Source organism: Nipponia nippon, unplaced genomic scaffold (assembly GCF_047370975.1).
Source record: "Nipponia nippon isolate SJK-2023a ecotype South Korea unplaced genomic scaffold, ASM4737097v1 scaffold_2, whole genome shotgun sequence".
NCBI lineage: Eukaryota > Metazoa > Chordata > Aves > Pelecaniformes > Threskiornithidae > Nipponia > Nipponia nippon.
In genome coordinates, this window is record NW_028262336.1 from 98,349,022 (window position 1) to 98,376,843 (window position 27,822).

The following is a 27,822-nucleotide window of genomic DNA, read 5'->3' on the forward strand; positions in this document are numbered from 1 at the left end:
TATGGTCAACTCACCTTTATGGTTAATAGCAGCTGTACTTTAAAAAGATACTTAGAGATGAATTAAAGCAGTTGCCTTTCGGTGTTATAGGATTGATGAGTATCAATCAGATATACAGAACCATGCTATGTGCTCAGAACGATGCCTCAGAAGAGCAATCGCTGTTTGAAATAGGAGGTAAGAAGAGTAATTCTCTTTGTAGAGTCACACCGCTCAGCAATCTGCAGGTAATTCAATTCCATTGCCAGTACTACCAGGCAGGAGAGGAGGAAAACCAGCATAAGGGCAAAAGAAGAGCTGTTATGCTGCTGTACTGAAAAGAGATTGAGCATTGTACGTTTACTGATACAGGACTAATGGTGATTGACAACTTCTGCGTATGAGGTACCGCTGGAAGATTTTCAGAAGGGTGAACTATGATCCTAAGTGTCAGCATTTTCAGGAAATCAAAATATAAATATACTGAAACATATGCAGACACCAACTAAGGTGCAAACATATAAATATTATAAAGCATTTTTAGTGGGTTTGGTTTTTTTTTCCAGATGAATTTTTCTTTATAATTTCCTTTACATATGTTTTCCCCCTTCTTAAATCCTATGTTCTTTCTTAAGAGGGCATGAATCATCTCTGTGCAGCCTTTCCTTCTCCCAAGTGTTTTCTCTCCTTCTTCTTATCCTGTTTTTAATGCATGAATTATCTCTCATCCCTTCATCTCCCCCCCACCCCGGCCCTTTCTTTCTTGGCCGTCTTGGGATTCAGAACAAGCAGCCACCTCCAGCCTCCAACCAGCCAGGAGCACCAAGGCAGGAAAAGAGCGGCCCCCGGGCTCGGACCCGGCGCCAGGCCGGTGGGCCGGGAGGGCGGCCCTCAGGAGCGGCCCTCAGGAGCCGCCTGCTTCCCCGCCCTCGGGGCCTCGCCTCGTCGCTGACAGATGCCGCCCCCGCACGGAAGATTGGCTTCGGAGTCCGTCCTTCCAACTGGTTTGTCCCTCCGGACGACCCGTAGCGCTTTCCTCTTCCCGCCCCCCCCATCATGGAAGGAGCTGCGGCCTCTTCCGAGGGCCTGCGCTATGCTGAGTACGCCAGGATCCCTACGGGCACCGGCAAAGGCCAAGCCGAGCTGGACCGAGGGCTGGTGAGAGCGCTGGGGACGGGGACGGGGACGGGGACGGGGACGGGGACGGGGATGGGGATGGGGATGGCAGCACATCCCGAGAGTGCCGGCCGAGGAGAGGGGAGGGCAACAGCCGGCTCCGGCCCTCCTCCTTCCCCCCGTACCGCTGCCCGCGGAGCCGGGCCGGGGGTCGCCGCTCCCCCTCGGCCTGCTGCCGCCGAGCGGAGCCCCCCGGGGGCCCAGGTGGCGGTTGGGCCCCGCCGGGCTGTGAAGCCGCCCCCTGCCCTGCTTCCCAGCCCCGGGCTTTCACACCCCCGCGGGGTAACCTGTGCGAGCCGCAGGGTAGCGGGTCGGGGGATGGGGCTGCGGGGGCCAGGCGTTCCCCATCTCCCGTGGGGGTGGGCAGGGAGGTCGGGGTGGTGGTGCCCGGGGGAGGAGGCTTGTGGCCCCTCGCCTCAGGCCGTGCGTGGCCCTGGTGGGGCTGCAGCGTGGGCAGCGGGACCCGCGGGAGCGCTTCAGCCCCCGCGTAAAGCGCCCTGCCGCCTCGGCGCTCACAGGCGTGAGCAGACAAGGCCTGAAATTCCATTCCCCTGCCGTAAAGAGATGATACCTGTGAAATTGCCACGTACTGTGAGAGTTTTAGTACCGCAGGCTTAGGTGTTAATGGTTTTGTAGAGCTCCGCTTCAGAAAAGTAATTCTTACCTGACAGTTCGTCCTGTGGGAGAGGCTGGGTGGGCCTGGAGGCCGAGGCAAAATGCCTCTCAGGTTTCCTATGCCCTACCGTGGTCTAGTGGGAAGGGTGCTGTAACGTTATCCCACTCCTTCCTTCTGGTCACTTCGACTAGTTCATGGGGCAGTGAGTTCTCTTTGGAAAAAAGTTGGGAAAAATACATGGGTGTCACTGCCTAAAGCACTGGATGGTGAAGATTTCATGGTTTTAAAATGGCTTTGAATATGTATTTACCATACTTCATCGTGTGCATGCTGTTACTTCTACAACATTTTATTTACTTTCTTAAAAAAATACAATTTCTAAAATCATAGTTTTCTGAGTTACTAATTCATTGTTACTACAATCTACGACTTCCCCCCCCCCCCCCCCCCGAGAGTCTTTCTGTGTATTTAACAGCAAGTTGTGTAATCTTAAGAAGCTAACTCTGAAACTCATTATTGTCACGTCCATGTACTCTCCCTGTGGACTGCTTACAGGGAAATTCCTAGTAAGTTTTGTGGAGTCTTCAGGTCTTCTTACCTGCCTGGGATAAAAAATTCATCTGGGCTTAGTATGGCTTGCTTTCTTGGTGTGAGTTGTTTTGTCAGGTTCTTATTAAGGTCCAGAGACTGTGGTAGGTTTTTAGAGGACTAGGTTCTGAATTGCTGCAGTTTTCTATCGAAATTTATTCTTTAGCCAGGCCTTTCAGTGGAGAATACAGTATTTTTCAGGCATATATACATTGTAAACTGTTAGCATATGGTTGGCAGTAGAAGCTATTTCAGAGTTTCTCTAGATGGTGTTATGTAGATAGTTAGTGGAAGAAGAGACAGTACCCATGCTTATTGTGTTCCCAGCTAAGGAATTCAGAAGGAGGTCAAGTTGCGTATAAACAAATTCTAAAATTTTGCCAGAGAGAAATAGCAAGATCAACTGCAATGCTGCGCATCTGTTCCTCTGACGTCGTACAGGGTTACTGTGGCCTTCTTGCCGCAGTGGAAGGAAAGAGTAGTAGGAGAAGCAAAGTCTAACAGCAGAATCCATCTCTCAGGGCTGAAAGAGCTCTGTTCAATGTCCTACCTTGAATCTTGGTTGTGAGATGCGTTGGATGTTAGCTGTACTCACTTGATCTTGGTCACTTGTACTCTTGTAGTTGTTTTACAAAAGCATTTGGAGTTTGGAGCAACAGAAGAAGAATGGTAGAAGCAGGTATCTTTGGGAACAGACTCTTTATGCAAGAGGCCTTTGTTAATTAGTACATACTGAAGAAGATTGATTTGAATGCCTTATGGTAATGCTTCTATTAGTGAATCTGTTGCTCAGGTACCATTTCCTATGAAAAACTGTCAGAAACTTTATATATATATATATATATAAGCCAAAAAAGTTGCTGTGAAGTAAATGACACAAATTGATATGAAAATTGGGTGAGTATGGAGAACAGCATCTAGCTGAAATTACTTTTAATTCACTATTGGAAAATAAATTAAATTTTGTATGAAGGTAAGACTGGAAGGAAGACATTAGATTATGAAATTGAATCTGTCGCAGATAGTTTATAATATAATCCCACTTCAAAATGTATCTGGCTCCATATAGAGTTAGTTAGGTGGTTTGTTCTGAAACAGTCTTCCAATAAGCTGTAGTACCTACTCTTCTGAGGAACAGAAGCCTTATTCTAGCTTACATATCAAACAATCATTTATTTCAGGTCAAGAATTTTTATTTAAGAAGAAAAGTAGTTTCAGAAATATTTTCGTACACTTGGTTAATATACTTCTGTATCCTACTTCTTAGCGGCATACAGCACTTAAAAAACCCAACAAACCAAACCTTCCTAAAACAAAGTTTTTAGTTAAGCAAGCAATTTAGACTTGTGTACTTATTTCAGTGTAATTATATACTTCCTATTTTACTGATCCATGATTAAGCATGGACTAATAACAAAATGCTATCCAACCCATCAGAACAAATGATTATTTTCTCTGTGCTTTTTGTTCTATTACACTGTAGCTTTCTGAGCCAAAAGACAGTAGAGCTCTTGCTGTGTGCCTGAAAGCGAGTTGTGAGAAGAGCAGAATATTTTCCATTTCACCAAGCAGGGTGTTTTCACCGATTGTGTTAGAAGAACCAGTGTATAAAATACAAATCCAATGCAAGCAGATATGTTTTAATATTTGTAAAGGTGGTTCTTGTGGCCTGTGGTTAGATGTAATACTGTTGTGCTGAAATTTTAAAATTATGCATTTGAAATTCTTATATATAAGTTTAAATTTTTTCTTACTTCATAGAAGGAGAAGCTGCAATGCTAGGAATTACGGAAGTTGTTATGGGTTTTTTAGTATAGCGAAGTTAGAGACTGCGGGTTAGAAATTTGCAGAAAGAATACATCATTCTTCCCTGTTTCTTCTGCTAAAAAATTAAGGCTACTAGAAAATTACGTGCTAAAGGATTAGGCCATAGATCTCTGTATGCTGACAGTATATGATGTATACCTCTAAACATACTGTATGTTAATTAATGTGCTTTATGCTCTTTTGTTTGCCAAACACTTTGGTAAGTCAGGTCTTATAGTTGCCTTTCTAATGTGTGTGGTTTTTTATACATGTTTTAGAAAATAATTTTAAAAAAAAAACAACAGGTTTTGCAGATTTAGCAAAACTTTGTTTTATTGTTTTCTGTATCTAAGAGGGTTTGTTACTGAAAACTGAACTACATAGTAAAATTAAAATGCTGAGATCAGCAGAATAGCATAGGATTGATGGGTAACCTTTGGGAGCTGATTCATTGAATAAAGAAAGGGACAGATGTTACTTTTTAATCTTTTATTTCTTTATTTTTCCCTCTTGGATCTTAACAGAATGCTTTCATTTAAAACCTACATCTTAGAATTCCTAACGGCATTTTTTGGATGGGAGGGTGTCAATTCTGTCATAATTGAAAGTCAGTAGGTTTTTATTTATTTGTTTTTAGCCTTAATGAGTCTGAAATAAAATGCATTTTCAAGCAATGGGAGCCAAAAATGGTCATGGTGGTAGTTGTATTAGCATACCGTAAATGAACTGATCCCTTCCGCAATGATAGTGAGTTGCTTTCCTTTAATATTGACACGAAAGGAGTGCATTTAATTAAACCTTTGGGCTTTATACTCTACATTTTAAAGCACCAAACTAACCTTGACTTATTCTTCTAAATAATCAACTGAGTTAAGTGAGCATGGAAAAGGAAACTGAGTCAAGCTGGACTTAAAAGACTTACTGGTGAGTACTTGAAGTTGCCAGTAATTTTATGAGAGGCTGCGTCAGTAAAAGACGAACCATGCAATCTTTCTTACATGGATTCAAATTCAGTTTTTATCGCATGTGTATAGCTAGGGTATATTCACACCGTAACAAACATGCAGGGTGCTTTGGTATGACAAGTTATCACTTCTTTGCTACTATGTGGCAAGTGACTCTTCTCTAACTTGCTCGTCATGCAAATAAGGTGAGTTACTGTAAACCAATATTTCTCAGCTTTTCTGGTGGTTGTACCTCACTTCAAAATGTGGACAATCTTTCATGCCTCTCTGGCTTGAGCTTTCCATCATTCCTACCTAGTTTTCTGGCTTGTCTTTATATTTCTGTTACTCCTGCATACTGCTCCTATTCTAGAAGTGCTGCCATGCTTCTTTTTTATCTGCTGTTTTCCAGGCAGCACTAGCTTTCCACTAACTGCTAGTGCTTTCCACTGAGATTGAAATAATGCATCCCAGTGGACATGGCTGACTCTATCAAAGGCCCTCAGGGGTCTCTACATTGTGTTCCCAGACTACTGTGCAAAAACACTTAAGCTGTTTCTGCACTGAACTGACAGAGTCCAGGTATTATTTATTAGCCTGGTCTCTCTGCTTGGCCTTACCTGTGATGGGGTGTCTGCTGCTAATGCCTTGTGCAACCTGCATACCTTGTTGTAAAGCAAGTGTAACTTAATTTGGACAAGTATAAGCTAATAAAATTTTTTTTTTTTGCTAGTGTGATCTATTTCACACATTGTTGAGCTCTTCATTGACTGTAACCACTTAGTAAAAGATTCTCGCTGTCACTCTGAACAAGTCAAGGAAAGTCTCTTGAATATAAATCCATGGTCACGAACCACAGAAAAGAATAATATAGAATTTCTGTAGGGTTATGATGTTTTCAGAAATGTTTTGGCTGTTTCTAGTTAGTGTCTTAACAGAGGAATTAGGGCAATTTTTTAGAAGGTTTAAACATTGAGAGCCTGGGAAAACTGATTTGTGAGAAGAAATGAAAAGAGTTTTATTTTAGTGAGGAGAAACTGTATGCTTCGCTATTTTATATCTTCTACCATTTAAGGCAACGTACTTATATTTTTTCATGGTCTAAAGATGAGGGGAAATTTTGTGGAACTGAAAGGAACAACAGACATAAAGCTACTACATTATTTTTACATTCAGAAATGAATGCTAATATCGAGACTGAAGACTACACTGAAATGGAAGCGTTAGGTTACTAAAATGGGATAGACAGGCAGATTTTTTTAAGGCCAAAACTCCCCCAGTCTTAACTTTGGAGCTCCACTTCCAATATGTTTAATGAGTCTCTCTTTTTCTACTAGAAACCTCTAGGCAATGCAGTATTATGTTACGCAAATAGCTGGAATAGCCCCATCTGGGTAGGTGGGAGGTGGGTACTTAGTTAAAATGCGTAGGATCCAGAAGCTAGATATTAAGAAATACAGCTTTTTCTAGACAAGCTCAGAGCAGGCTACCGCTTTTTCTGTACTGAGCTTGGTACTACAGGCAGCAATCACAGCCACTTGCCTTCAGAGCCAAAGCCATAGGCGCCGCTGGCGTGATGGCAGTGCCTACATCTTGTATAGCTGCCTGCTTGCTGGGAAAGTTGTCAACCTGTGTTCTAGCCCCTACTAAGCCAGCTCTAGAAGGCTTTAAAACTGGTATTTCCCAACTCTTCCCCTACTCCCTCTCTGTCTAGATATGAGATTGAGTACAAAGACAGAATTTTAACCTCAGGAATCTTTGTAGCAAAGGCAACTTGGATCCAAATCCAGTTATTGGGGCATTCGCATTGAAATTTGGGCTTTAAGTCCTGCTATCAGGCTTGTTGGTAGAAAATGTATAAACCAGTTATTGGATAAATGCAGAAGTCAGTCAAAAAGCAGGACATGAGCCAGCAATGTGCTCTTGCAGCCCAGAAGGCCAACCGTATCCTGGGCTACATCAAGAGAAGCGTGGCCAGCAGGTCAAGGGAGGTGATTCTGCCCCTCTACTCTGCTCTGGTGAGACCCTACCTGGAGTACTGCATCCAGCTCCGCGGTCTTCAGTACAAGAAGGATGTAGACCTGTTGGAGAGGGTCCAGAGAAGGGACACAAAAATGACCAGAGGGATGGAGCACCTCTCTTATGAGGAAAGGCTGAAAGAGCTGGGGCTGTTCAGCCTGGAGAAGGCTGCGGGGTGACCTTATTGCAGCCTTTCAGTACTTAAAGGGGGCTTATAAGAAAGATGGAGAGGGACTTTTTAGCAGGGCCACTAGTGATAAGACAAGGGGTAATGTTTTTAAACTAAAAGGGGGTAGATTCAGACTGGATATAAGGAAGAAATTTTTTACAATGAGGGTAGTGAAACACTGGCACAGGTTGCCCAGAGAGGTGGTAGATGCCCCATCCTTGGAAACATTCAAGGACAGGCTGGATGGAGCTCTGAGCAACCTGATCTAGTTGTTGATGTCCCTGCCAATTGCGGGGGGGATGGACTAGATGACCTTTAAAGGTCCCTTCCATCCCAAAGCATTCTATGATTCTATGATATGTAGAAGAGAACGTTTGGTGATAAAAGCATTTTCACTGTCGTTATGTTTTGAATTCACTCTAAACAGGCCTAATCTGATTTCTCATGTTTCCTGGGGGAAAGTTCAAGGCATTGTTGAATTCAAAGATTACATGTAGGCTTTTCAGAAGTGGAAGGATGCCCCAACACTTGCAATGCTCATTACCCTTCTTGAATTCTGCAGACGTGTGAGAAGTCAGTCCCTTCTTCAAGGTTTACTATGTATCTTTCAGCAGCTTCTTGTTCAACATGGAGACACTTGTTGTCCTTCTTGGGCTGCCTGACTTTCTTCAAGCACTGTGTAGGAAAGTACATACACCTAATCTGGGGGTTTTGAGTTAGTGCAAGGTAGGAGTTACTATTGTCTATATCGGATGTTCAAGTCTTTTGTGGGTTTGGTTCCAAGACCCGTTAGACTTAAAGCAAATTTTAGCTGATAATGAACACTGTCTGAAATCTGTCAGAAGTCTGCGTAGTTACAAATATTTGTACTATAAGATAGCATCCAGCCAGTGATTGACACAAAGCAATGAAAAGAGATCACTGGGCTTCATGTCTTTATTGGGGCTTCCATGAGTTAAAGCGTGAAAGATGGAAGACGCTAATGTACATTTGTGGCCATGGCGTTTAAGTTAATATTCTAATACCATTTTCAAGCAATGTCATGATGAGATTCCCAGTGAAGGACTTTGCAAAACAATTTTTTTTTTTAGCTCTTCATGTTTTTGTAGTAAACTGATACTTTCTGTTATGTACTATATTGAACTAGTCTGCACAAATAATTTCAAGTAATCCTGAATAGTTGTCTGCCTTGTGTTTTTATCATTACGTACTGTGAGCTGCTTTGTCAGCGTTTGTTCACTGGTTTGCTAATGGGTAGTTCCAAGTTAAACCTGATGTGTTGGCATGGGCTAATGGGACTAAACTGTAAAATCTAATGTAGCCTGTGGAACGCAGAACTTACTTTTATCTTTCTTGTAAATTATATATGAAATGTGCACGTTGTACATCAGAAATACTCGCTCTTGAAATAAAAGGTGCATATATTTCAAATTAGAATTTGCATGTTATTCTGACTCCTGTTTTTCTGCTTTAGGCCAGAACTATGATAGCAGTTGGACTTGGTGTTGCAACTGTTGCATTTGCAGGTAAGCTAAATTACCAGCTGAGTGTGGAACTGTCACTTGTGAGCTGCTGTTTCTGAAAGGGTTAATGCAGTTTTTATGAATATAAATAGTGGAAAGTGGAAAGGTTGCTTGGGAGCGCTATGGAGAATTGTGTCCGGTTATAGTTCCTGTCCCTTCAAAACTCTTGACATATTTTCCAAAATTCTTTTTGAAATGTCACAGCTGGAGAAATTAATTTTATGGGCAGCAGCTAGAAGGCTTCATCTGCTTTTTGTCTGCAAAATGTAATGTGAGAAGTTTACTTTGTTTATTAAATAACATATTGCAGGGTGGAGGCTCTTTGGTACAGAAGAGTGCAACAAGATCTTGTGATGTGAAGGTGATGCTTGACAAATTCAAATAGAGAAAAATAGAAGGTTTCAGCGGCTACAGTGATTGATCATACTAAACTGTTCCCCTAGTACATTCTTTGTTACCTGAACTCTGCATCTGGACTGTATGTTCTTCTGAAAAATAGGTTCTAGTCTGAAAACAGGGCATGAGCTTAACATGATTTATACTCTGGGTTACTCAGACTAGATAACGGTGGTCTATTCTGGTTTTGAAATACACAAATCAATTTCCATTATTTTGAGCATATAAAAGCACAAGCTATGTGCAAATGCATACACCAAGAATAGATGCAGTAGATGAACAAGTTGCACCAAACTTCAGCAGGTGTTTGCTGGGTACAGCTGTGTTGTTTTTATTGGGGAAGGAAAGACAAGATCTTTGATGTACACCCATTAAGCAGTTGGTTTATCTACGCGTTTGTATAGAAGCAGAAGAGGAATGCTCTTAGAATTTCTTCTGCTGGTTGAGCTGAAGAATTAGTGGCAGCTAGCAAAGAAGTGGTAACAGAAAGCATTAAGAAGAAGGTGAGGTAATACATTAATACATCACAGCATTTCAGCAGTGATACTCTAACAGCTGTTGTCACTTCTGTGTTAACATAGGCACAGGCTTAGATGACTAAAATAACCTATGGACACGTGGCCTATCTTAAGAATGAAAGCAAGATGCTATTTGAATGAAGCAGAGCCATATTTTATAAAAAAAATTTCCATTGTGTATAATAGTAAGTTACATTGCTAATGAATAGTTAATCAAAACAGTAATTGGGAAGAGGGGACTTGCAGGGAAAATCCTCCACTAACATGGCACAAATCTTGATTCTGAAGTTGATAGACCTGCTTTGTACTTCTGAAAACGCAGTCTAATAGAGTTCCCTCTAGCCTTTCCTAGCTATAAATGTTCACTGCTAGTGGGGAGGTGAATGGCTCTGAATCCCAGAAGATTCTCTCTTTGTAACAAAATAAAAAATGCAGTACTTACAAAATGTGTGATTAAGCACAAAACATCACAGCAAGAAACATGTAGTACATAGATTTCTTTTTTTGAAGACATAACCTTTGAATGGTATTTAATAAATAATGTGTATCCAAAGCTAATGTTTCATACTAGCCTTTTTCTTAAAGTTCACAAGGCAGATATCCTCATTTATCATATTGAAATGCATTTAAATCTATTTATTTTGTGAGCAAACACAATAGGTCTTTGCAGTCCATGACTAGGTTTTTAGATGAAGTATACTAAACTTCTTCCCCTCTCTCCCCCAATAGTACAAAGATTGAAAAATGTAAACCATAGCAGGTTTACTGCGGGATTTCGGCTGGGCAGGATCCAAAAACAGCTGTTGAGGGTTACTACTGAAAACCAGTAAAGTGCAACAGTGCTGTACAGCAAATAAATGATACGAAAAGATTAACAAGGAAGGATTTTGATGTTTTGGGGTTTTTTTTTAAACCAAAATTCTTTCTGCTGTAAGCTGATGAACATAAGTTGGAGACTTTTTTTTTTCATTGTAGTGAATGTTGGTTATAATTTCATTTAACTTCAATCTTTTCCAGGTCGTTATGCTTTCCACCTTTGGAAACCATGGGAGCAGGCAATTACAGAGACGGCAAAGAGGATTTCAACTTCTGTAAGTTTAGAGGTTACCTTATGCTAGATTTATGATTTTATATTTCAAGTATTTAGAAAGGAGACATTTTATCTTAAATACGGTAAGTGCTGCTTAGATTATTTTTTTTCCAGGATAGGGGTGCTCCTTACTGTGTATGTTCTGGCATATTACCTGGTATATTTTAAATCCTTGTGGATGAAGCTACATCAAAAGATGGTTGTGAGTTTGATCAGCAGTTCTGATTTTCCTGGTGATGTTCCATGTTTCAGAACTCTTTACTAGTAAGTGTATGATAAATTGTTGAAGTGTGCTGTGAGAAAATAGCTAATTCCTAGAGATTACAAAGTAATGACATGCGGTTTCATTTCGGGAAGCTAAAAATGTAAGAATTTAGTCATTTTTCTTTGAGATAGTGTTAAAAATCAAGAAGACAAATTGATAAACTTCTAGGAGAGGTTGCCATAGAGATGGGGGAGCTTGTTTTCTTATTCATATAAGAGTTGTCTGTCTTTTCTTCCGCGGCTAATTTGAACTTTTAACCAAGTTTTTGTTCTTTATTTTGCCCTACATATTTAAAAATATAATAATGAGGTAGAAAATCAGGAGGTAGAGTGTTGTGAGAGGAGCATATGCATTTCATTTGCCATCTGTACTTCATGTTCATGTGCTGAAGGTGCAAGCTTGATGAATGCAAGCTTCCTGGGGAGGGAAAGACTTGAAATGTGGGCTGTCCTCTTGGGGCTGGTCCACACTTGTTCTTAATTGCGATGTGTATCAGCCAGAAACAGTGCTCCTGGATCAGTTTTTGCTCTCTGTTCCTCTATTGCCTTGCCGTTGTGAGACCAACACCAATTCTTTTTTTTCCTTTTCAAAGTAATTTTTTGAGAGATTCCCAAGCTGCCTGCCAAAACAGCAGAGGGGACTTTAGGTACTGCGAATTAAATTGCTTTCACATGATATGGATACAGCCTGACTTGCAGGCTTGCTGGAAGTAGCTAGCAATAAGGACATGTGGCTTCAGAGTAGGGAGTGCTTCAGTCTTCACCCTCCTTCCCCAGTAGTTTTGCTCCAGCATTTCTTCTTCTATCCATTTGTAGATATAGGCTAGAGAATCTAAATTCAGACATGTTCACATGAGAAAGCAGGCCGTGACTCTTTTTAACACATTGAAATATGACATGCTACTGCACAGAGGTGTCTGTTCCTAGGAAACTGTACCCCTCAATACTGGTATACTGGCTGAGCCAAGCTCATTACAGGCCTATCTCATTTTTACCACAGTGACTTTCAGAGTCCTGCAGAATTCATGAGCAACCATAAAGAGCAACCCAGGAGCTTCTGCATTCTCAGTGTTCCTCGTCCCTGGAGCTGCATCCTCTGTCTGCCTTCACATCCTGCCTTACAGCACAGAATTGTATGTTGATTTCCAGTAAAGTATCTCTCTTCTGCTATTCTATTTCTGAACTTGAAAATACAAGTTTTCAGTGTAAGATGAGATCTGCTGAGTACAGTAAAAACTCTCTCTTCCTGTTTGCCATTGACTGTATGTATTTGTCAGCTTTACATTTGTGAGGGTAGTGATAATATCTTTCTTCTACAATCTTAGTCCAAATTTAAGACCCTTGTATAATTCTTAGCCAAGATTATTTGTTCTTTACTACTCTACAGCTACTACATTCTTGAATTGTATTTTTTCCCAAGTTTTTTTTCTTCTTCCCTGAACAATCAATGATTTCCTACTTATAATTTTTCTTTAAAACAATAGAGAAAAGATTAGGTACAAAGATCCCATGTCAGTGCTTATTGTCCAAACTTCTTATTTTAGTGGCTTTACATTATTTTGTTTGGGGAATTTGAAGCTGCTGAGTATGATCTGTGGATTAGCACTTTCATCACATTTCTTTACAGCATATTGCCCTCTAAACTATACTGACAAAGGAAATCAGGCAGTTAGTACTTTTACCTATGCTTACTGGAAAAAGCATCTCATGACATTTAGTGTCTAGGCTTAGTGTTACTTTGCTGGTTTCCAGTGGTGGTTGGAGGCACCCAACTTGGTCACTATGATTTTCAGTGGCTACTCTAGCTTTCTAGAATCAAATCCTGTCCCTCATCACCTGCTTTTTTTGAGAGACTGTGAAGCAGCTGCCTATTTAAAAGCTAGTTGTTCTCTCTGTAAGCCCCCACTCTTCCTCCCCCCATTTGCAATTCTTCTCTCCCCACTCCCATTTGCAATAGAAATCACAGTTTACATTGGTTGCAGTCACACAAGGTGATGTGTGATGAAACATCCAGATGCTGTTTATCCTTTCTTCCTGCTCACTAATAAATGGCTTGGGTAAGGTCAAGTTGAGCAGTTATGAAGTGATCATTTGAAATGCCTGCTTGCTGTATCTCGAGTATATGACACTTTCTATTTACTTACCTAAATAAATAACATGTACAGTCAACAACTGCACGCATCTTTTAGTCAAAAATAGTAAGTAAAGGCAAGTAGAAGTGTTATGTTTTATTCTGAATTTCTACCTCTCATTTAACTTTAACTTACGGCCGTTAAATATATATTCTTAAATATGAAGTGTAAATGCTGCTGTAATTTAGTCCTGGAGTCATTTTTCCACTATGACAAGTCAGAACGCTTGTTTCCAGAGAAATGCTTTTTTAGTTTGAGCCTAGTTTTGTTACTGGTGTCACAAATGCTAGTGACACTGATTTGTTTCTGTTTGTAGTGACAAGAGCCTGTTGCCAGTAGGAGGTACATAGCATTAAGGAGTCATTTGGCTTTTCTTCCTCAGGCAGACCTTAATGCTGTTAATTATAATGTTAATATTTCCTTAAAATGTGAAATAAAAACTCAAGGAAGTATTTTAATAGCATTCATTACCTTTCTTTGTTGAATCAATGATATTGAAGGTTGAAAGATAGAAGATACTGAAGACAGAAACAGCAATTCTAGGCAAAATGAACTGTCAGGATTGTCGGATTTGAGTATTTTGAAAATTCTGTGTTCCAGAAGAAAAGGGTATCTTCTATCGCACTTCATTAGAGATTTTTGCACTGTTTCCGTTATTGGATCCGATTCTGTTCATACTCATAGAGTTCTGAATTGAGAGGTAAGGGTAGCAACTATCTCTTTTGTCCTTCATTGAAAATAAAGTTTCCAGAGAATAATGCAATTTGCGGTCCATTTTATATATTTTTTTTCTAACTGAAGTTAAGGAAGTTAAAGTTGATCTTAACAAAGGTTGTATTATAACACAGCTTCTAAATAGTTTGTTATTGTAGTGTTTGTTTTTGTTTTCCTTCCGGTGTTTCTGACCTCTTCAATGGAGGATTGTATTGGTGGTGGAACAACACAAAGCGTTTTCAGAAAAATTCACTACTTCGTGTAATACGATGGATGCTCTCAGTTATGGAGTTTTGAATCTCTTACCTGGCATGGAAACAGTGATGATGCTTTCCCTGTGCTATGCCAGGAAAAGTATCTTGAAGATGTCGCGGTCCAAGTGGATTGGATTTTCTTAGCTGACTGCTTTTGTGAAAATTTGCAAGAGTGAATAGACATTTGCAGAGCAAGTCCAGCCATTTTCTGTTCCCCCTCGCCCCCCAAACCTATTAACAGCATTTGTTCAGGAAGCAGAATTTGCTTACGTAAGAACAGTAACGACATGCAAGGAAATGAAGTAAGTTAAATGATGGCCCCTCCCCTCACCCCAAATAGTACAAAGAAATGGAGAGCTCATTTCGATGATTTTTCCAGTACAGAATTTGTTTGCAATAGCCGGGGTTAATAAATAATCAAGTGTTTAGAACTGCCCACTCATCGAGGAGTTCTCATAACAGAAAAATGTCTTGAGTATTGTTTCATTTCATTGCAGCCATTACTTAAAATTTAAAACTAGGAAAAAAATTGGTTTAATTTGAATAGCGTGCAAAAGTTGTTTCATTAGGGAACTAGAAATTTGCCATGATGTTTCCTAAAATGAAGACTCAATGTTTCTTCCCCTTATTCTAACCAATGGGAAAAATGGCTTTTATGTCCAATTTCCTTTTGCTTTAAATTCCGTTTAGGATCAAGAACTTAAATTAAGAATTGATTATTCTTGCTACGTGCTTCGCTTCTGAGAAGAAAATGTTTTTTCTTGATGACCAGTTCAACAAACTGTTTTTGCTCTATGTGCCAAAGGCCACAGGCAACAGAATTTCTTTTTTCATTCTTCTTGGCAGTGACCTGAATCAAGGCTTCCTGAGATTAGAGTAGTGTCAAGGAAGTAGGCTTTAAAAACATGAAAAAGTATTTCCGAATTTAAGCCTATAGCCATCCCTCCCTGTTCTCTTATTTCAAATATTATTTTAGATGAAATATACCAAGAACTGTGATATATAATATACCATGAGCTGTGTTAGAGATAATTCAAATATTGCTCTTCTCTACACGAGTAGTGAACCAGTGTCCTCCTGTATTAGAGTTGTATGCCAGAGTTGAAGGGCAGAGAAGAATTAACCTTTTCAAAAATCCATCTGCACCTGAGCTGCTTTGGGAGAAGTTCTGGAATATCTTTCAGAGGACATGAAAGTGTACTTTTCTCTACTGGCTGTAGTAATTGTTCGGCATCGTTGCAAATTTCTGTGCAGTTCTGCGTCCTCAAGGGTGTTGTCTGGTGGCCGTTAAATCATTAGCATCGTTTCCTCTTGGAGGACTGGAGAAGCCCTGTGTGTTCCCTTAGTGTTACCTACTCTAACCTGTACTGTCAGTGTGCACTATTACAGACCTGTTTTGTGTTACCCTGTAGCTATAGCAACGGTTCCTCAACAGATTTTTGTTGTAAGCACGACACGTCCACAGTTGCTTTAACTTTGATACCTGTAGTGTTATGGTAGTGGTTATTTTGTGTATGGTTTGGGGTTGGAAGAAGGAAGGTAAAATTAGTTTCATATCTTAGCAGCACACCAAAAAAATCTTTTCTGCGGCTGCATGTGACTTGAGGGTAGCAGTAGGTGAAGTATTTCTGAACCACGCTTTTGGGTGAATGTCACTCCTAAGCTTAATTAAAGGCTTGGCTTAGATATCATAGACAGAGTCCTTTAAATGCTTTAATGCTTTTGAAATTACATGAGAGAGTTTGTGTAAACATAAGGCAAAATTCTTACTGAATATGAATACATATCTTTAATGAGTGAGGTGTTTTATTAAGGGCCAGACACATTTTCACTTGGGAGTAAAAGGAACACTTAAAAATAATCTCAGCTCTCAGGCCAGACTTCCCTTTGATAGCAACAAAAGAAGCTTGTTTTTCCCCAGTTGATAGGTTTTGCATTGAGGAAAAAAACTTCAGTCTGGTTGAGTGATTTCTGTGTGCCAGTTCCCAAAGGCAGGCTGTCTTGGAGCTACATCTGCTGCCTCTGGGACTTGTACAGCTTAGACCATTATTTGTGTAGCAATGGGCTAGTCCCTAATTATTCTTATAGAAACACGTACATTGGGGAGACCACTGCTAACCATCAGTGGTGGTTCAGTAACTTTTTTTTTTAATTTGAAATACATTTATGGTTGACAAATGTACTTTCAACCCATTCCCTATGACAATTAACTGTTGTAATGATTTACTCTCATCTCCATCTCCTTCATTTTAATGGTCTTTTCCCACTTGTGTGTTTTCTCGCCTTCTTAAAACAGTGGCTGAAGCCTCACATGCCAATGAGTTTAAAAAAACTAACCCCAGATCCTGTATCTAATAGTCATCAGTCATCAATGTCTAGGGAAGGATGTAAAGGCAAAATTGGTTAGGATTTCCCCATATACTCTGCTGCTTTCCAGTGTTCTCCAGCTCAGTGATTTCCTGAAATAGAGGCTGTGGCTTAATGCTAAGCCTTTTTATTTATTTATTTATTTTTGTTTATTTTCAGGGTTCCTTCAAAGAACTCTTTTTTTTTTTTTTTCAAGTAACATTTCTTCATGTGAAAAAACATACTGACTCTACATCAGTGTATTATATTTATCTGTTCTTATCCTTTTATTGTTGTTTTTACCTACTTTGTAGAAATATGTGGAGTGATTGTCCATAATACCTTGGATGCCAAAGTATTGTGACTTTTGCCATTTTCCATTGCAGTGGTACCAAAGCTGTTCTAGACAAGTTTCCCCCTTTCCCTCCCCTGCCCTCCCCAACACACACTGTAGCACTCTATGCTAGTATGTACTTTGATTCTGGACTCTTTTGCCTGAAGGCAGGATTTTAATGGTTGTAGCTATTAATATCTCTTATTAGCAGTAGAAGATTGTAAAAAACCAGATAATTATTTTTAAGTCATTTTTTGTATGTGTTAACACTCAGGAGAAGTCCTTTCATATTATCTGGTTTGTACTCATTCCATGCCTTGAAATAAATTATAGATGAATGTAATGCTCTGAATGAGGTCATATAAATACGATTTAGGTCCTGGCACCTTGTACATGAAACTAATTATTGCTTGTTTTCCCTTTCTTCTTTTTAGAGTCTTTCATCATACTATAAAGGAGGGTTTGAACAGAAAATGAGTAGGCGAGAAGCTAGTCTTATTTTAGGTATAAGGTAGGTGTGTTACATTAATATGTTTTTGTTTGGTAAGTATTGAATGAAGAAGATGCATGTTGCAAGGATGTGGAATACCCTTGCCAAAATCGTAACTTTTTTTTTAAGACTTCTAATGGCTTATAAACCATTCTAATATTCTGCTTAAGCTAAAAAGCAAACAATAAAATGCTAATAAAACATGCGACTTCTGTTTGGCTTGAAGGCATGGTAACATATTGCAGTGGAGAATCGGTACTCTAGAAATAATCAGAATAGCACATACTGTGCTAATTAGTGCGATCACATGGTCTGATCTCCAAAAAACCCCTTGAGATAAGTAATATTGTAGATTATATTAATAAATGAGGAAAACAAATCAATTTTGCTCATTTTTTTCATGAATCAGTAACATTATTTTTTCTTACTTCACTCTGAGTTGTTTGGGTTTAAAAAGTTGCAGCATATTCCAAGCAAAAATATTTGGAGAGACTTGTCATTTAGCGTAGATATGGGAAATAATTTCCAGGCTGAGTATTCAATGGATTTTTCAGTGGATTTTTTAAAAAATATTTAGATGGCCAATGGTATCACACACCTTAGTGTTTTCTCTAAAGCAGGTGGTGAGTCTGAGGGCTTTCCAGATGAGAGGAGCAGATCTTACCTTAGGTAGCAGATTTCTTGTTTATGGTTTAGATCAGTTCTGAATTTTAAGGTTGGGAGAAAAAAAAAAAAAAAAAAAAAAAAAAAAAGGATAAGGAGGATGGTTTTAACTATCCCCAGAAGAAATTATTTCAGATGGTGAAAACTGGGACTTAAAATCCTATTCAGTGTGCTATTTGTGTTTACTTCTAACATAATGGAAATGATGCAGATTTAGCATTCATTTTAAGAAATTGTAAGATAAAACATTACATTTATTTGAAATATTTTATGTTTGCACACTGAAGAAGAGATTTATAGGAATGCTCTTCAGAAATGTTTCCTTTGGCCTTTAAGTTTGATAAGGTATTAACATTTGCACTTTATAAGGGCAAATTCAATGATATTTCAGAGCAGCACATGGAAGCTCATTAAAGTGTGTTTACAGTGGCAATGCCTAGGCTGAATACTGCTCGTGTACATGTCTGAAGTTTCATCACATCTGAAATCAGTCCCCTTTAATTTTAAATTTTAATAGCTTGACTCCGCACTGGGAATAGTGACGCTGCTTGTTGTGTTTGGACCGAGTCTTGCAAATATCAAGACTTAGATTTGAGGAAGGTTCTTCTTAATGTTTAAAGGATTGAGCCTTCAATTGTGTAGAAACATGGCTAACATCTTTATAGGAAATTTTTACATTGTTTAAACACACTTTTCTACACCAGTTTTAACTGGCTGCTTACTGTATTATATACATATAAAAATGCCACCAAAAAAAAAAAAGGCAAGTGAGTTTTAAAGTGTTACAGAAAATAACAGGGTGTGCACAAATGCACAAACTAGATCTGTCTTGGCCCTGATCATATTATTATAACACTTGTCCTCTGTGTCATCACTTCCAAGTCATATTAAATTTTGAGGCAAAGACTTTCTTCATTATTTCAAGTGCTGAGTATGCATGGGCAGTATAAATAATAAATACAAGCCATAATAAAGGTGAGCATTTAATGGTAGCTTTTAAATTTCAAATATATTGGCCCATTACACGTTCGAAATGTTAATCTCTAATAACCATCTTGCACATGCATGTTTCTACTAATACCCTTGCAATCTTACATGATTTGTATTTAAGCTATGTAAAAGGTATCCAAAGCTACGAAGTACTGTATTGGAAATATTCGCTGATTTTAAGTGTTCTTGCATTAGTTGTTATGAAGCAGCACTGATTACTGAAATTCAATATAAACATAGCAATAATATTAACAACTATGTACTCTGTAGAAGGAACTGCTCATGGGAGAGATGGGGGAATGTCTGAGATGACATGGGAGGTAAAAATGTTAGGATTGTTTTCCAAATATTAGACAAAATGGATGTTAGCAAAATATAGCTGTCCTAACATAATGGTTTACAACTATCAAATCCCTAATGCTGAACTTATGGTTAGAAAATATGTCTGAAAATCGTGAGATAAAATTCTAGATAAAAATGAATAAAATTTTCTGTATTGTACCATTTCCTCTATGAAACAAGATGCATAATTTTTCTTTCCATAGGAAATATTTAATTGTTTGTTAATGTACAAAATATATAAATGCAGTAGTTAAAAATGTTTGAATCATTATTCTTAACACATAAATGACATAACAAAAAGCATTAGGCTATAACATTAAACACAGTACATTGTGTAAGTGTACAAACAGAAATGTATTTAATATTTAATCATTATGATTTTTTTTTTAATTTAATTTATTTTTAAACACAGCTTACTGCACAGGTATGTCATATGATCATAAGACCGCACAAGTTGGGAGGGACCTCAAGAGGTCTCTAGTTGTACCTGCTGCTCAAAGCAGGACCACCAGTGGGGTCAGAGCAGATTGCTCAGGACTTTATCCAGTGGGTCTTGAAACACTCCCAAGGATGGAGAACGCACAACCTCTCTGGGCAATCGGTGTCACTGCTGGACTCTTTTGGGGGTGAAAAAGTAGTATGTCCAGCCCGCACCTCCCTTTTCAATTTGTGCCCATTTTCTCTCACCTTCCTACCATGCATGACTGAGAGAGCCTGGACCCCTGTTCTTTCTGACCTCCCTGTAGATGCTCGGGGGGCTGTTGTGAGGTCCCCCAGCAGCCCTCTCTTCTTCAGGGTGAACGAGCCCTGCTCCCTCGGCCTCTCCTCAAAGGGAGAGTGCTCCAGCCCCAGACCGTCCTGGTGGCCTTTGCTGGACCTGTGGTGGTTGGCCAATGTCTTTCCTGTACAGAGGTCCCCAAACTGGATGCAGCAGCTAGATGTGGTTGGCCGAGTAGAGGAGAACAGCTGCTTCTGTTGACCTCGTGACCATGCTCCCGTTTGTATAGCCCAGGAGGCCATTGTCCTCCTCTGCTGCCAGGGCACGATGCTGGCTCTTCTTCTTGCTGTGCCCCAGGTCCCTTTCAGCAGAGCCACTCCCCAGCCCGGCAGTCCCCAGCCTGTAGTCCTGCGAGGGGCTCTTCCTTCCCAGGCACCGGGCTCCGCATCTGTCCTTGTTGAATTTTGTGAAGGGTTCCTGTCAGTCCATTCCTGCTGCCTCTCCAGGTCCCCCTGAATGTCAGCCCTGCCCTCCAGGGTATCAGCTGTTCCCACCAAGGTGATAGACTTCACAGCCAGTTGGTGATGTTAGAAGGCACCATGATGTTGGTGTGACTCAGGTTGTGAGGCTTTACCCATTCAACAAAAATATGATTTTGACATTAAAGGTTTTTTTGATAGTGATTAAGAATCTTTAGAGACCAGTCTCACTGTGGGATAAGCAATATCTTATAAACTAAGCAAATTTCATGTAAAACACCTTTTTCACAGTTGCCTCCTGGAGCAGAACTGCATGATTTTCCATAATATGCAACTGCAACTTTTCCACAGTTACGCTTTGACCATCTGAGTTTCTAAATGTGGTGTATCAACTTTCCTTTTTATTATTAAACCACAGCTTTACAAATAAAAATCTGGATTATTATTTTTAGCTGTCTGATAACAGAGTTTCATTTTTGTATTTATATAGTTCAAGGCCTTTTACCCTCTGTTTAATTTTTACTTTCTGGGTTACTTAGTGTTCCACTGAAGTATTCTTTTATTATGCACTTCTATAAACTATTTTTGCAACATACCCTAACTTCCCTGTGACAGAATAATAATTAGAGGTTGTTTACCTTGGGAATGTAGTTGGGCTGATACCTTGCATTCAAACTGTATCTACAAAAATATTAATTAATTGAATCGTCACTGATTAAGAAGTCGCCTGAAGTGGAAAACACTGCTTCATTGCTGCATGCTAACAAATTATGAAAAGCTAAACCGTTCAAACTGTCCTTTTGCATACAATAGCCTTACTGTGTTGGCATACTGCATCCATAAGTGGTTATTTGTCTGGTAAGGTACATATTTAATTTAGGCCAAGTACATATTTTATGTATCTGTCATTGAAGGAAACAACATTAAGTAGCACTTGTAAATCAGCATGTCCCTGAATGTAACACATTGAACAGCTTTGCAAAAATAACAAATACAGGTTTTTGTTCAGGCCCCAGCAGAAAGAAGAATTATTTATAGCAGCTATAAAAATATTTACAGTATAACAAAATGTGGTAATATTAAATATTTGTTGTTTTGTCACTGGCCATATAAATACTTATTTTCTAGGAGGAAAAAAATGGGTTTTCTGCATTTAATGATAAGAATAACCAGCTAGATACACCCTAGAGCTGCTGGGTTTCCCCCCTCCCCTTTTTTTTTTTATTTTTCTTCCCCCAAATTGTTTATTTTAAATGAGTGAATGTATTGCATTTTAAAAAAGCCTGAAACATATTTGTATGTGTCAAAAACAAAGGCTTCTTAAAAATGTCCTTCTCAGTGTGTGTCTTTGTTATTATTTCCTCAGAGATGCAGTTTTATGTTTTGTCCACAAGATGGTGAAAATCTCAAGTTTTAATTATTTTTGAAGCCAGTATAAAACTGTTAATTTATAGCCTGAGCGCAGTGGCATTTATGGTAAGCACTTCAATTTGGTTTTGCAGTCCATCTGCTGGTAAGGCCAAAATCAGAACAGCCCATAGAAGAATCATGATTTTGAATCATCCTGATAAAGGTAAATAATTATTACTTTTCTTAACCAGAGCTGGAAAGAAAGAAGCTTAAATGACATCCTTTAAGTTTACTGATTGTGTAAATAACCACACTGAGTGCAAATGTATGTTGTTTATTTATAGACTTGAGCTCCTGTGTGTCTTCTCTCAGATAAACTAAGCTTTATGAACCACGGTTTTACCTGTCTTTCTATAATGTTGTTTTCTAGACTTGTGCTGCTTCAGTTAAAACTATGAGTTCAGGGACCAGTCTTCCACACTTAAAAAAAAAAATTATTCAAAAATAAGAAAAAATTAGCTATAACGTTTTTACATTAAACTGACATTGCTGTTTTGAACAGAGAGGGATCAGTCACATGTATGAAAGTAACTTTCTGTGGGGAAATGTTCTGCAGTCACTAAGTACATCATTGATGAATTTCAGACTTCCTGGAATTCACTTGGAAAAAATGTAAAGCTGGGCACTGTTGCTTTACTGGCCAGGTTTTTAATGTAAATTTATCTTACAGAAAGGCTATTATTATAACTTTAACTACACTACAGCTGGTTGAGAAAGAAAGCCCATATGTTCGTTGCTGTTTCTACTTTAAAATAACAGATGGTGAAGAGTTGCACTGTATTTCAGAAGTCAAAAGGGGAAATCAGAGGGTTTTTATATCTTTTTGACAGAATTACAGGGCTCCCTGCCAGCACCCCATTTTAAGAAAACGAAAAAATAACTGTGACCACTGGCCATGGGAAGTGTTTAGTCGATGCTTTGCTTTGTTGTCTTCTCCCCTCAGTTTAATTCTAAAGTTGTCCTGCTTATTCGATTTCACACTTCCATTTTTTACACTTTTTATAATGTATAAGCTGCACAGACATAGAAAAGAAATTATCTTTTAAGAGAGAGAATTTCTGCATTTCTAATATATTATGATGGTCAGAGGCCTCTTAACCACTAGAGTACCTATTAGATCAAAATGTTTTTGATAATGAACTTCTGAGTTTATTGTAGCAGTACTTTAGAGACGTGAGCCAGAACCGTGAATCTCCATGTGGATGTTGAGTAGACCTAAAGAGGCAGTTCCCTTTACGAAGATCGTACATTTTAACGACCCACTCTTACAGCTGTAATGCACCTGCAGCTGGGCACAGTGTAGGTTTGGATGGATGTAGTGAGCCCTCCTGTGTGCTATTAAGATGGAGCATTTTCTCAGTAGGAACACCAGTTGAAGGGATTTGTGCCTCTGTGCTAGCCCTGCAGCTCTTCTGGCACGGCCGTAGAAAAAAAAAATCTTGTGTAATATCTTCAGCTGCAGAGCTAGGGCCTGGAGTAATCTTGAACATGTGGCATCAGAGAGACTTGTTTGCTTATGTATACATCTTGATTTCTTCTGGCTGTGGGTAGCACAGATGTGCTTTTAGAAATAATATTCAACATTAGAATGCTATTTTAAAATAATATTTTACCAGACAGAGTTGATAGAAGAAAGGGCAATAATTACAGATTTTAAAAGTTACATATGTTATCTGAGATCCCAAACATTGAAGAGAGAATTATGAGAAATAAATAAATAAGAAATATATAGAAGTTTGCATAACATTGCCAGTGAGCGCTACTGAAATTGTTACTCGTCAACCTTTACATAGTTCAGTTTAAATGTGGTTTTATATTGATCCATTGTATGTTAATTTATCAGTTACTAATTTTATGAAAGAATATTTGTTCACAGAGAAAGAGGAAGAGAGAAGCCTTTTGGACTTGCCCTAATTATAAACAAACACTTAGGCAATCACGAGATTGAGTCTTCTATCATTGGAGGGCTACAAAATTAATATGGCACTTAAGGATGTCAATGTAGTGAAAACGGTACATGTAGAAAATCAATGCACGTTTAAAAATTACGTGGGATATATTTTTATTGCAGTTTTTAGTCTTTACTGTTTGTTTGATTCTCTTGTCTACTCTTTGAAAGAAGCAATACTCAATGTAGTAAATTCTATTCCTGGCTAAAAGGCAATTGGTTTAAAAAAAGAAAAAAAAAATACATTTTCCAGTAGTCAGTTCTCTACCTTTCCTCTGCCCTGCCTCACTTTCCTCTGGTGTGTCTTACCTATTAAGGCTACATTCAAAGAAAACCAAAACATGAACAAGAGAACTCTGTTACTTTCTCCAGTTGTTTTATTACACCATGAAATGACTTTATAAAGATTTGGATTCCTGCAGGAATGTCCTAAAGAACTCTGTAAGCAAGCCTTGCCATGTGTGTCTACAACTAGTTCTGCGTGTTTCTTCTATCATTATTTTTTTGTGATGAGTTGAATAGAATGAATGAAATGATGAATGAAAAATTATGATTGAACAAATGCCTTGGAAAAGGCTATTCAGTGCACAGTACTGCTGGGATCATATTTTCATGTAAAAAAAAAAAAATAGGTGTATATAGTAAGTGGTTAAGTTACTGATGTAGACCTTGTAATGTTGTTGGTGGTGACTGTAGGCAGATGGTTGGCACTCAGGGGGAGAGTAAAAAAAAAACAAACACAAAAAGACCGCTGAACTGTAATCAGATTGTTAGATGGAGCGTAAAGCAATGACTGTTCAGGACTAGAAGTTAGAAGGCGTACCATGTTTAAATAGCTTTAATGTGATGGTTTCTGGCTGGTAATTCCAGGCATCTATTACAGGAGAGGCTTGGGGGGAGGGGGGTGTGTGTGCATGTGCATGCACTTAATGATTCTTTGTCAAAATTATTTATAAATTTTTACCTCTTAGTTTTTGGGGTGGATGGAAATAATAGCTATTAGCTTTGGATGAACGTTCAAGGCAGCTGAGCTTGCCTACGTTTGCAGCAGCATTGCACTGCAAGTCTAAATCACACTGATGTAAAGTGATTTCAGATTTCAGTCTCTGAGACAAATTTTTCAGTGTTATTCTTCAGTGACTTCAGTTTTGATTACATTTCGCATGTTTCCTTATCAATTAGTTTACTTCATATCAATGTCATTTTTTAAGCAGTTGTATGACAAGGATTTATTTAGGAAGGAGGAGCTAATAAAAGTGAGTAATAAGGGGATGCTGCAAGTGAAATAGTTTGATACTTAATGCTGATGTGTAAATGGTATTCCTTTCCCCTTTTTCTTCTCAGGTGGATCACCTTACTTAGCAACAAAAATAAATGAAGCAAAAGACTTGTTGGAATCCACTGCCAAAAATTGAAATCTGAAGCCTTGGGTCATAAGAGATTCAGCAGATACATTGTGCAACAGCTTTCATCTCTACTTGCTCTGCACAGTTTCTTAACACTGCATTGATTGTTCCTATTTATTGTCATAATTAAAAGTTTAAGATTATTTAAAAGCAAACTGGAATCTTTTACAGTTATGTACAGTTATGCTCCTGTGAGGAGCAGGGAGTTGGACTCGATGATCTTTATGGGTCCTTTCCAACTCAAGATATTCTATAATTCTGTGTATCAATTTTAGTGCATTTTTACTGAATTATGATCCATTACAAGCTTTGAAAATGTTCTTCTACTGTCTGTGTTTTTTCTTAAGAAGTAGTTGCTTCTTTCCTTAAACTTTCAGAGCTTTTTAAAATTTAAAAAAATAGTCTTAAATATAGGATTTTTTTCTTCATTGGTGAAGACTTGACCATTCCCAGAAAATCTGTGACAATGTAATGCGTCATAGGAAGTATGGCAGGCTCCATACAGCAAGTTTTCAGCATCACCTTACACCTGAGTGTGTTCATCTGTGAAATAGTAGGGTTTATTCTTGAGTGAAGTTTAAGAGGTGCAATTCAGAACAAAATGACTAACAGGACTACAGACTGCCGTTTCCATTAGCTGTATCTATGGAGCTTAGAGATATGAAGGGTCTTGGGTTTGGTTAGTTCTTTTGCCTATTAAAAGAGCTCTGAAATTGTCGTAATTGTTCGGACATGCTTTTACTTCAAGTCACAGAGTACGTTTACTCTGTAGCGGCTGGGGTTTTTATGGCAGTGGAACTGAAGAAGGTAGGTCTGCGTGGCATGGAGTTCAGATGGATTTTACAGGCTGCGGTTGTCTAGGTCAGTCTGGTCTTGTCAGCCTGGTGTAGGACTGATACTGCAGGGAACAAACAGGACTGTACCCCTGCTGATAGTTGCTTTGCTTATGGCTCTGGGTGGACTTAGCACTGTTAGTTCTCCAGTAATTCTCACATCTCTGCATTATGCTCCGTTTCCCCAAGTATCATACACACCTCCTTATGTAGCACCCTAGCAACCTAGTGCCGGCTTTGGGGAATACTGAAGCTATGGATCTCTGACTTTTAAAGAGAACACCTTTTAATTGACAGCTGAGAGTAGATGCTATTTAGGGCACTTGGCTGCCGCAAATTCCTACCAGTAAGTTGGCTGCAGATGAATTAACTCTGCTAAGAGGATGACGATGAGGTGAGACAGTCTAGTGGAGTCATTGCAAGACTGAAAAACTTCCTAGTATCCATTCAAACTCGTATCATTTAAGGTACAACAAACAACTCACTCAAGTGCTACAAATATAAAATTTAGATATCCCGTTTCCTAGGTTATTTAGCCAGAGAAAAAGTGACTAAGAGCAGTTAAATAATTAAAGCAACCAAGCTCATATTATCCACCAGAACATGCATTTTTCTGTTCATCCAGTGGTGGATGTCCAAATTATCTGGATTTTTCCGTGAAAGGAAGAAAGAATATGAATTTATTTTTTTTTTATCAGGTTCCTCCCACTTTGTTACAATTCCCTTACTTTCATTAAAAATAAATGAAAAAAGTTTATGTTGACCCTGAAAGAAAATACTAACTTTAGGTCATTTAAAGACTTCTTGACAGTTAGAATGGCAGGACATATGACACAACTTGACTCGATAAAGCAAAAAAAGCTGCAGGGAAAAACCTGCCTGGGAACGGGCATATGCTATAGCTTGTGACATTTAAGTAATGCTCCAATACGAGAAATTTAAAATTAAAGATAATGGACTTTATTCCTATGCAGTAGCCTTAACTTTTTTTTTTTTGTTAAAGGGGTAGCCACCAATTAGTGCACATTTAAGGTTAGTTCTTCCTTTCACTGGTACATCAGTACGTATTAGCAAAAAAAGAAATCATGAAGGTTTTCATTTTGGGAAGAGAGAAGTGAGATGGTGGGGTGGCTCCTCATTTTCTGAAGTGGAGTCTGGTAAGTGATCAAAATTCATTGATCAAAAGTCATTGTTCAAAAGCAAAGTTGATGTGTATGGTAGGTGGCAAAAACATTCTCTGTAATGATTTTGAACTGACTAGCTGTTGTTTTCATATGGCTGCCTTTTTTTTTTCTGAGTAAAATGAGGTATAAAGAGCTATACAGTAGCAGTTGAAACAAACGCATTAAAGATAGCTACTTGTTCTGTTCCTAAAAATTAACTTCCCATGTCTTTGTAGGAAGTATGGGGTTTATTTTTGTCAGATTGTGTTGTGGATAATTTTCTTCCTGATCTATTTATTTGTATCTGATTGTTTTGGGAGAAACACTTTTTTCTGGCTTTCAGATATGAGAGAGATTGTCCTCATTAATAAAAAGATATAAAACCAAATTCTGGTTCTGCTTTCTCCCTCTTTTCAGAGCAGACTACTGACTGATTAACAGATTTGACAAATTAACATATTTAAAAAGTCAGCAAATTAACTTCGGCCAGTCTTATGTCTGGAAAATGCTGT

The 27,822-nt window shown here is 38.7% G+C and overlaps 1 protein-coding gene across 1 annotated transcript; it reads left to right on the forward strand.

Annotated features, from left to right (window-relative positions):
* The first annotated feature begins 793 nt into the window (after positions 1-793).
* Positions 794-25,634, forward strand: DNAJC15 (DnaJ heat shock protein family (Hsp40) member C15). Its single transcript, XM_009463108.2, has 6 exons — positions 794-1,137; positions 8,772-8,823; positions 10,752-10,825; positions 17,303-17,379; positions 22,053-22,123; positions 25,253-25,634. Exons 1-6 carry the CDS (start codon positions 1,036-1,038, stop codon positions 25,321-25,323), a joined length of 447 nt encoding a protein of 148 aa, XP_009461383.1. The 5' UTR covers positions 794-1,035; the 3' UTR covers positions 25,324-25,634.
* The last annotated feature ends 2,188 nt before the right edge of the window (positions 25,635-27,822 follow it).